This window comes from Chenopodium quinoa, unplaced genomic scaffold (assembly GCF_001683475.1).
Source record: "Chenopodium quinoa cultivar QQ74 unplaced genomic scaffold, ASM168347v1, whole genome shotgun sequence".
NCBI lineage: Eukaryota > Viridiplantae > Streptophyta > Magnoliopsida > Caryophyllales > Amaranthaceae > Chenopodium > Chenopodium quinoa.
This window is the reverse complement of record NW_018744080.1, coordinates 806,761-818,499: the sequence shown is the minus strand read 5'-3', so window position 1 is coordinate 818,499 and position 11,739 is coordinate 806,761. Positions and strand designations below refer to the sequence as shown.

The window sequence follows — 11,739 nt, the reverse complement described above, 5'->3', positions numbered from 1 at the left end:
ATGCAATTGTGACTAAATTCCCCCACTACCAACCAAAAATATAATTGTGATGGCGATTAATGATGAAAGTACAACTGTCCACCACCTCTAAAGTATAAAGAATAAAGATCTTCGACGAGTTAAACATGTTTAAAGACTGATATTTTGTGCTTTTCATTAGGGACATCGTCTAATTTTTAAATGATCACGAGTTAAACATGTAATTTTATTTATAAGCAAAAGGTAAGTATTGGTTTAGTACAAATTAACAACACATGCAAAAACGTTTTATGAATTTTGGAATAAAATAGGCACTTATTCTATGGGCATACTTAAAGGTTTTGATTGAGTTAAGTGGTTTACCAATTAAAACAACTAGGTAAGGTGAGCATTAATTTTTTATCCATTACAATATGCACACCACATCTAATGATCTGAATTACAAGTATTTCATTTATTTCTTACGAGATATAAATAACAAATGTATATTAATTGTGAGACATAAATTTTCATTTATTACACATTATAAAAATGGAGATAGTAAATTGTTTGTTGAAAATCTTACAACTGATGGTAACATTATTTCTTTACTGTAATAAGTTTACCGATATTGTTATTTGTTTAAGGCTTGTTTGACATCAGTTTTGATTTTCAGTTTTCAATTTTTTTGAAAACCAAAAACTAGAAACAAGAAAAAGGTGTTTTCACTTTTCTATTGTCAATTTTCAAATTTATCATAATTTTAATAAGTTTATATAATTTTTGATTCATTATGGGACACATATCATATTCTTTTAGAAAACAAAAAACAAAAAAAATCACAACAATGCCAAACGAACCCTTAATTAGTTTCATTTGTTTTGTTTGTATAGTTTCTCAAACATGCCAATAAAAATGGAAGGCAGACTGGATAATAATATAATTGATTTATTAATAAGACATGTTTCAAAAACTGATAACTAGCAGCTAGCTAGTGAAGAGGGATGTGAAGTGCAAAATGGGGATATGATATAGAAAAGAAAAAGACAGGAGTCGGCTATCTTTATTATTTTATACTCGTAGTCTGCATGTAATTACTCTTGTCAAGTCATATTAACAATAATTGGATTTTTTTTTAAAAAAAAATAAAAAAATAAAAAATCTTTGAATTAAGCATTACTAATATTTATTTCATATACTTCTCCTTTATTTTATAATAGTATCATCATGTTATACCGTATATTTTCTTATGACGATTCATATTAGCTGACCTCAAATCATTTAGGGACTAATGTTTTAATGTCGTAATCTCATACTCATTTCACGATTATGAAGAGCTATTTTTTCACCCAACACTCTTATAAAACCCAAACACAATCCTCAAACATTCTACAACAAAAAATCACAATGAGTAGCTATAATCAACTTTCACTCTTCTCCACCATTCTCCTCTTCCTCCTCCTCGCCTCAATCCTCTCGGCCGAAAAATGCCACCCCGACGACAAAAAAACCCTCTTCAAGATCAAAAAAGCCTTCAACAATGCCGACATGTTCGCCTCATGGACACACGACACCGACTGTTGTGAGTGGTACTTAGTCAGCTGCGACGAAACAACCAACCGCATTATCAGCCTCTCCGTCAATAGAGACGATGAGGTTGCGGGACACATCCCCGACACCGTCGGAGACCTCCCGTACCTTGAACAACTCATCTTCACTGACCTCCCTAAGCTAACCGGTCCAATCCCTCAAACCATTTCCAAGCTTAAAAACCTTAAATTCTTATGGCTTAGCCATAACAACTTAACCGGTTCAATCCCCGATTTTTTTGGTCGACTCACAAAATTAACCTACATTAACCTCTCCGTAAACAAACTCACCGGTCCAATCCCGCCTTCTGTATCATCCCTCCACAAACTCGGCGCACTCTTCTTAGAGCGTAACCAACTCAAAGGAACAATTCCCGCGAGCTTTGGAGGGTTTAAAAACAACCCGGATTTCTACCTTAAGCTAGCCAAGAACCAACTTTACGGACCGCTCCCAAAATCTCTAGGAGCGGTCAACTTCTCGGTTCTAGACCTTAATAGGAACATGTTCACCGGTGATGCCTCGATGTTGTTCGGGACAAACAAGGGCTTACAATCCATCGACATTTCGAGGAACAAATTTTCGTTCGACCTTAGTAAAGTGAGGTTTCCTAAAGAATTAAATGTTATTGAATTAAGTCATAACATGATTTACGGTAGCATTCCACCTACATTGGCGAAACAGGAACATATACAAAGTTTTAACGTAAGTTACAACCGGTTGTGTGGTAAAATTCCGAGTAGCCAGGAGTTGAAGAGTGTCGATAAGTACTCGTATGCACATAACAAGTGTTTGTGTGGCTCTCCTTTGCCTCCATGCAAGAAGTAAAATGCTTGTTCAAAAAAATAATTTTAGAGCGAGCTATGTATCAATCAACTGATTGAATTGTTGGATTTTTTTTTTTTTGTTTTTTTTTTTTTTTTTTTTTTTTTGCACTTGAATTGTGTGGCTCTTAGTCAATTTCTAAATTTTAGAGTGTTGTCGGTAAAAATTTTCCAATTGTACGTCTTTTTGTCTTGTGTATAGTACGAAGTAATTCGTTTTTTTTTGTCTTCTTTGGTTATATTTCGTATTAATAAAATATGGATAATCATATTGTGTTATAAATCTAAGAGAATTTAACTCAAATTAGAAAGTTAAATGTTTTGGGCACTCTAATATGGACCACCTTTAATTTTAATAAATTGAAAAAGAATGAGTATGTAAATTCTCATGCTTTTGGAGTATAAATAAAGGTAGCGGATCATAGAATTTTTTATATACATCGGTGTATCATACACCTATCTAATTTATGGTTAGTTTTTGCTTTTTTTCAGCAAAATGAGAACAAAATACTTATAAATGTACGGAAAATCTGAATGTATATAACAAAATCTCAGCAGATCATACTGTAAATATTTTAACAGTTGAATTGGCTTGTCTGATTAACTTGCTAAACACGTGATATAAGACAACAATTTTGTTCCATTATGACAAGTATGGCCCCATCAATATTAGAGCATGAGTGAATAAAAAAATGTCACTGCCTTACTCCCAAATTGTGCCATTTACCTAAAAAATTGCATCATACCTTATTTAGTAAATATTCAAATAGCAACCCCATTGTTTTTCTATGTTCATACCCCATTGTATCATACGACCTTATTTAGTAAATATTCCGACGTGATATAATGACAAAAAAGTTGAGTGATTAATTTACTGCAATTAAATTTCAAACCGAAACCGTTTAACTGCCCAAAACAAACCGACTCAAATGAGAATCGAATCAATTAAAAACCTTTTTTTGAAATCGAAAACCGACCCGAACCGTATGTGAATGAACCCGAAACTGAACCGATCCGAATAACGTTACACCGTATAAGAGCCGAACCCGTCAATTAACCAAACCAGTTCTAAACCAAACTTAAATCAAACCTAATCAAAAAAGAACCGAACTGTTTCTAACCCGAAATCACTTTCAACCCGAAACCGTTTGAACCAGGATAAAACCCGTTTACACCGAACCGTTAACAACCCGCGATCCTTTTGCACCGAACTGTATATAAACCGAATTGTTTATAAACCGAACCGCTTGCAAACCAAATCATTTATGAACTGGACCGCTTATAAACGAATCGGCTACAAACTGCTTACTATAAAGAGAATATTAAAATCAAGTTAAAAGGTATTTTAAATGAAATTTAATTATCATAGCACAAAAATTCTTCCTGCCAAGTTAATATTTATTGAATATTTATTATCATAGTTTAAAATATCTTCCTACTAAATTATTATCATAATATAAAAATATCTTCCTGCCACTAAAAATCCTCCTACATAAACTGAACCGAAAAAGAACCGAATCAGTTATAAACTGAACCGAAAAAGAAATGAACCAGTTATAAACAGAACCAAAAAAGAACCGAACTAGTTATAAATTGATCCGAAAAAGAATCGAGTTGTTTATAACCCGAAATCGTTTCCAACCTGAAATTGTTTGAACCGGGATAAAAACTGTTTACACCGAACCGTTAACAAACTGCAACCTGTCTGCACCGAACCGTTTACTACCCAGACTGTTTACAACCGAAACCGAATTAAAACGCTCAAAAATAAACTGAGACCAAATCGAATCGATAACTATTTAAACCTAATTGGAACCGACCCGCGAGACATTTAAACCAATTTCAAACTTAATACCCAACCGATTTCAAATCAAACCAAACCCAAACTGTTTTCTAACCATTTTGAGAGTGCTAGTAATTATGCAAAAACCCAGTTGTCGCTCAGCATAGAAAACTAATTATTTTAATAAAATCGTACTCCTTTCGTTCTAATTTACTTGTTATAAGAAGGTTCACACAAGGTTTTACAAGATTTCTTCCTTCGATGTTATTGTATATACAGAGTAGTAAACTTTTGTTAGTCAACTTCATAAAAATAATAATTAAAAAAAAAAACATTTATGATAAAGGAAATCATGTGCACCGACCATAGGGCCTAATCTCTTCAGCTTAATTTCAGTTCAGTTTAGTTCAGCTCCAATCAATTCAGTTCATTTTCTAAATTTTGCGAACTTCCTTCTTGGGAATACTCTCCCTCGTGGGGTTGGGGAGCCTGCCTCGTCCCGAATAGACAAACAGTAACATTTTCTTCTCTCAGAAACAATTCATTTCAGTGCAGTTCAGTTCCAATCAGTTCAGTTCATTTCAACTCAGTTCAGTATATCAGAACAAGCCCTGCACTTGACTTTCTCTCTCTTCTCCTTACATATTTTTCCAAGTGGTGTGGGACACCAGACACATAAATTTATTAAGTAGAGGAATTGAAGTATTTTGATAAAATGAGATGGAGAGTGAGAGTCTGAGACCATAATGTTTTTTTGTACTGTGGAAGAGAAAAGATATACAAGTACTCCCTCCATTTCTAAATGAAAAACCATTTTCTCTTTATTATGTGAGGAATAAATGCTAGAAATAGGTTTTGTATTAAGGGACGGAGGGAGTACCATTTTAGTAGCTTTATTCTATTTAAGAATAGTGTGATAATTAAATTGGGATAGAGAGAATAATTTACCAATTGATCTTAGCCTTTATTAGGAGTACAACATAGTATACCATATTTAAAAAAAAAAAAAAAAAAAAAAAAAAAAAAAAAAAACATTACTCCCAAAATTTATAATTAAACCTATTTAATACACATGTACGTATGTACTTCATTTTAAGAGACAAGAAAATATATGCTTGGAATAAACTTTTTTTTTTATCAGAAAAATCCTGAATTAAAATTCTTGCATGTACACAATTTTAATTTAATTTTTTTTTTTTTTTTGATCCGACAAAGTGAACAAACAAAAAAACAACTAATTTCAATCGTATTATATAGGAAAGTTTGTGAAAAACTACGTATTATAGTCCAGAATTTGCGAGAAACTACTTATTAAAAAAATGTTGTAATTGACTTCCTTACTTTTGAAAAATGTTGTAATATACTACCTTACGCCGGATTATGAAGTTTGACCTAAATTTTCCGGCGTTGACTTGGTCACGTGACACTTAGTGACCATCACGTGGGAAAATTGTGAGAAAATTTGGGGGGAAAAAAGGGTCATTAAGTATCACGTGACGCTAGAGAATTTTGGTTAAACTCCTTCATAATCCGGCGTAAGGTAGTAAATTACAACATTTTTCAAAAATTAGGTAGTCGATTACAACATTTTTTTTAACAGGTAGTTTCCCGAAAATTCTAGACTATAATAGGTAGTTTTTCACAAAATTTCCTATTATATATACATGTTTAATAGTAGGGAGGTGATATGATGGAGTGAGTGTTATTGTGTTCTTTTAATTTGTTTGTTACAAAATAAACGTAATCCAGATAAGAATGTATATCGTGATATGATATTATGAGAATAATATCATATGAGATATTATTGTGATAATTATTCAATAACTTCCTAAATCTATCACAATATACTTCTTTATTTTGTTGGCTTCTGTTACTGATTGGTAGTTCCCTTATTTGATGAAAAATCAAGAAACAACATACAATCTTCTGCAAATGCCTCATATGTATTGTTCATCAATGACAACAATTATTATTCATTGTATGTAGGAGCAGATTTTGAACATTAAATATTTTCAATGACAACAATAATAAATATTCAGTCTTCTGATCTGCAAATACATCTCAGCAAATTTTATTTTTGTTTTATTCTTTTATATTTGAAAAAAACAAGGACTAGACATTATTGCACACACTACTTTTGAACTGAAGCAAAATGTCAAAAGGATACTAGTGCATTATTAATCATGACAAAAATGGGAAAAAAGATATTTCAATGACAATAAAAATCTAGTTAATTATCGACCTCACCTACAGAATTGGCTGGGTTTGAAAATCCTTACCCTCTTATGTGCAAGTAGTCAAGTAGGTCACTAATAAGCCACTAGGGCAGCAATTATATATAAACATGAAACATCCATCAAATAATTCAATTTTAAGCACCACTATGAAGAATAATAGTAGACATACACCGTGGTCCTGCCCTTAAATAATAATTCAGTCACATTTAATCGAATATGTAATGGATAGATGGAAATATACAAGTAATAGAAACGGAGAGAGTATATAATTCAAAGTTCGCTCCTCTATTAATTACGGGGCCATAGATGAAAATGATTTGTCGGCCAGAGCATTTTGCGAAGCATAACATCCACAATTATGATGATGTGGGGAGCCGAGAACGTAGCAATATATCCATGTTTTACTTTTATCATATAACGAAAATAATTTCTTTGGATTCTTTTATGTCAATCACTACTCGTATCTATAGTATTAGCAAATCAAATTAGCCAGAATAGCCACGTTGTGAGATAAGAAAAAGTGGCTGAAAAACAAACTTTAATAAAGAAACAAAGCGGTCATAATCAAATCCTCTCACTTAAAATTAAAAAAACGTGATGATGTACATAATTAATAAAATAATGCAAGTACAACTGTAGACGACTATTTTTGCAACAAGTGGCTAAGTTGAGGATGAAGTTGGATGCATTCCAATTGAGCCAATAATAATTTGGGAAATATTGAGAGTACATATAGCAGATATAGGTTATATAACTACCACCAAGCTAGAATTAGGGCCTGTTTTAATCGACTAAAATCAGTGAATTGAATTGAAGTGAAATGAATATTTTATAATAGAAGGAAATTAGGAACTGAACTGAACAGATCTGAACTAAACTGAACTGAACTAAACTGAAAATAAATGTATGAGAACAAGCCATTAGTCTAGTGGAAAACAAGAACACCTTTAAAACTTTTGATTGGAGGTTCATTCCTCAATAATAATAATAATAATTTGGGGAACGAGATTCCTTTAACTTTGGTGGAGAATTTGCCTTGTGAATTACAATCATTCTGTTGGCAAAATAATAAAGATGGACATTATCAATTCAAGTAGTGCAGCAGTTAATCAGATGAACAGAGATAATAAATTAACTTAAGATTACATCCAACAACCTACACCTCGCGTCAGTTTCATATATTCAATATTCTTGTTATATCGTGTCCCATGAATGGAATTATTTCACCTTATTTTTGAGGAATTTCATTATTGCAATTTGACTGAACAAAAGTTCGAACAAATTCCTCAAATATATAATCTTAAATTTTTAAATTTCATGTTTAATGTATAAATTGGGGCCTCATTTTATCATAGGTGAACATGGCCTCTATATTTATCTTGCTAACAATGAAACGAAACGTAAAAAATCTTTGTTGAACAAAAAAGCAATGGACAAATAGTGTAGTGATGCATTATTTATCATGACAATAATAAGTTCTTTAAAGATTTTAAAATCAAGTTGATAATTGACTCAACGTACGGAAATGGCCCGGTTGAATAATTTTTAACTCCCTCTATGCAAGTAGGAGCGGAGCAATGATTAGCATAGAGCAATTGATTCATCATATTGCCATCTAGCTCAATTACAAAGAAATGTTATAATAATATCTAATAAAAAAATACGAGTTTTTCATAATATACCCCTGAGTTTTATGTTTTTACTACTAATTCACCCTTAACTTGTTACAAAAATTCACCATATATCCCTAATGACAGCAAAATGAGTGAAATTTGATTAATTATGCATCGACACCACCTTAGATCTCTCCATCCATCCACGAAGCCATTTCTCTCCTTTGTCCGATCCCTAAAACCACTCCAAATTTCCAAAATCATATCTGTATGATCGGTTTTGAGGATGAGCTAGAAAAAGAAATTTGGGGTGGTTTGGGGGTGGGGAAAAGAAATGTGGGTGATTTCGAAGGTAGAAAAATGTATTTATGGTGATTTCGGGTCATGGTTAACCCAAATAATTAACAAAATTAACAATTATTATTCATCAAGGGCATTTGATGTATTTTTGTGAAACTCGAGGGTGTATGATGAATTTTTAAAAAATCTATGGAGATCAAATACAGTGAATAAACAAAAAAAAAAAATCAAGGGTATATGGTGAAACACCCGTAAAACATAATTATCAAAGCTTTAATTTTAAAGTTGTAGTTAACTACATGAACTAAGAATAATTTATCTCCTATGCTCATCAACCTTGTTCATCTCCTTCCATTTCATTCAATACAATGTGTTTCGGGTGAAAACAATGGGACCTTCCCGAAGGTCCGATGAAGCGGAGAAGACTAGATTCGATCCAAGTAATGTTGGGCCGAAGGTTTCCTGCACAGTAAACACACGTAAACTAGCCTCGGGGGTGTTGCCGAGGAAGGCCCCTCCGATGCTAAAGTCAGTACAGTGTGTAGAAAGAGAACACTATGCAAGAGAATTAATTGCTTGAGGCTTTTCCTGAATGAATGTACAAATGTAATATTGATGGCTTTTATACTTCTTCATACATGGAGAAGTTGGGCCTTAGCCCAATTGGCTTGCCTTGAGGACTGATCTTTGACTTTAGCACAATTGGAGAGATGAACCTTGACCTTGGGCTTTTAATTGGATCATTTAATGCCTAAGCCCAATTGGACTAAATTGGACCCAAACAACTTGCCCCCCAGACCCGATTTGGAAGGATGACGGGTCGGGTTTGATTTAATCAGAAAAGGAGGGAAGTGAATGATTTAATTAATCCAAAAATTTGAATATAAACCGTAATTAATGAGATAACAACGGTTAAGGCGGATGATTGTGGAAGTTGGACGGATAATGGGCAGTTTAATCGCAAGGTCGTGTGTTTAACGGTTACTTAGTGGGGTATTTAAGAGAAATTGAAACGCGGACTCCCCGTATTCCCATTTCTGGAGATATAATCAGAGGCGCGTCATCTCTCCTCACTTATTCACCAACACAAACCCAGAATTCTCGAGAGAACCCAAGAACCCGCATCAAAACTTCGCAAATTCCCCGAGCATTTAAGCTTAGAAACTGAGACTTGCCACTACCAATTCGTAAATCGGCAACTTTCACTTTAGATTAAGGTAAATTCCTTTGATTTTAGTTTATTTTTCTTCGAATTCGAACTCCTTCCCTTTTTTTTTCCGACTTTTTTCTTCGAAATTATCAATGGCGAGAGGAGTTAGGGGTAGAGCCCGTGCTCCAAGAAGAGCAAGGCCAATTCCCGATCCTAGGAACAGGATTGGGACCTAGAATGGACAAAGAGCAGAGTCTGACCCTGCTGAAGGGATTAGGGCGACTCCAATTTCCTCGGCTCCTCCTCAGAGAACGGAGGGGCCGAGCGCTTCTGGGCGGGACGATGAAGTTCCTGCTGTCTTTTGGGATATCCTCCCCGGGTTTTCAGAGTGGGAGGATGCCGAAGTAGCTTCAGCCATGATAAAGAACCGCCCCTACTCATGGTGGGTGGAGAATGCCGAACAGTATCGGTTTGCCGAACAAATTGAGTAGCATTACGGCATCCTTGAAGCTGATGGGTATTGGTGCCGAATGCCCGTGGCATCCGATAGAATCCATCGTCCACCCCCGGGGTATGTGGGGGTGTACACAAGACAACTTCAGTATGGGCTGAGGTTCCCTTTGGACGTATTCGTCCGAGACTTGCTGATCCATTACAATATTTCCCTATGTCAGCTAACTCCTACTAGCATCCGAAGGGTGATGACATACTTATGGGTCTGCAAGTTCTTCAAGTATGTGCCGAACCTGCACTGCTTCAAAAAGCTTCATCGGCTAGTGCCAAATATTCAAAGTGGGCACGGAAGTCATGGTTCTGGGTGGTACCGGATTGAGTCTCGGCCCCAGTACCTAACCATGTGGCCGAACGACTCTTCAGACAAAGACTGGAGAGGTCAATGGATTTGGGTTAGGGCACCCACGGACCCGGGCCACCCTTGCGTCTTCAGCGCTCCCCGGTACCTTGCTGAGCCTGATCCCGACATGGGAAGTCTAGGTCCCCCCACAGATAACGGCCCAGATCCAAACCTTAATCAACAGAATATCTTCGGCAAGCTGCCGAACCGGGGGGGCAGCGGCCGAATGCAGCATATCCCGGAGACTTGGCTCCCCGATACGCATTATGTTTTCCAAGAGAACATGCTAGCAGCTGTCGGCCTCAGCCGAAAGTTTAAGGATGGTAAGCTTCTTCGGCTGGGGCCGAGGCTTTTTAATTATCTCTTTTTCTCCTCTCACTTCGCTTTTTTATGCTGTGCCAACCTAACTGAACTGACCTTTCCCCTTTTCTTCTTCAGAGCGAGACGAGACCAACGTCGGCATTAACTACACTCGTCTTGGCGTCAACCGAGAACAAGTTGTAACTGATCGGGCCCCCTCTATCACTGAACCGAGGCATAGGGAAGTTCATCTAGACTCTTCCCATTTCCAAATTGAGGCTGTTGCTCTGTATCAGAGGCAGAAGCCTTGGTGGAAGAAGAGAGATCCCTGGTTTCAGCTGCTAGACGAAGAAGTTGAAGCTGCCCGTACGGCCGAAGAGGTTGCACGGGTTATCGAAGCTTGTGAAGGAGGAGAAGGGTCCTCCAGGGCTGCTGAAGAAGAAGCTGCAGCTAGGGCAGCTGAAGAAGACGAGGCTTTGCTGAAGACCTCGGTGAGCTTTCAGACTTAATTTTGTCTGTTTCTGTTTGTTGTTTTTTTTTTCCTCACATTCTTCCTCCCCCCTTGTCTTTTACAGTCTGAAGAGAGTAATAGACACAGAGAAGGGAAAGCCCCTATTCGTCCCGAAGACCAGATACAAGAAGAGTCTTCAGACTCAGACATGGACGAGCAGCCGCTTCAGAAAAGGCGCCGAAGAATGGCCATCATCGGCCCCCATGACTTTCAGCGGAGGCCGATGACCATCGGCGTCGAAATAAGGGAACCCGAGGAAGGCAATGGATCGCCGAGGGTTCCCCGGCCTCCACCTCAATCACCTCCAAAGACCCCTCCGCCACCTCCCGAGATGGAGGTGGATCAGAAAACTCCCGAACCTAAGGGAGGGGTCCAAGAAGAAGTTCAGGAGAGTGCTGCTGAGCACAAGAATGAGGATGCCGTGATGCCCAGTGCTGAGGGTTTCACGGCAGACATTGCAAGAGAGGTTGAGGCTTTCGTCCTCACCCCTGAAGAAGAAGAGGTCATAATAATTGACTCTTCTGAGAAGGAGGATGCTGAGCCATCCAAAGTTAAAGAAGCTTCGTCGTCATCCTTTCCTTCCTTCCAGACTCTGCAATCTGGAGAAATGGGTTTCTCGGCCC

The 11,739-nt window shown here is 36.5% G+C and overlaps 1 protein-coding gene across 1 annotated transcript; it reads left to right on the top strand.

The window, feature by feature from the left end:
- Nucleotides 1-934: 934 nt before the first annotated feature.
- On the top strand, nucleotides 935-2,739 carry LOC110691409 (polygalacturonase inhibitor-like). Its single transcript, XM_021868335.1, has one exon. It carries the CDS (start codon nucleotides 1,288-1,290, stop codon nucleotides 2,371-2,373), a length of 1,086 nt encoding a protein of 361 aa, XP_021724027.1. The 5' UTR covers nucleotides 935-1,287; the 3' UTR covers nucleotides 2,374-2,739.
- The last annotated feature ends 9,000 nt before the right edge of the window (nucleotides 2,740-11,739 follow it).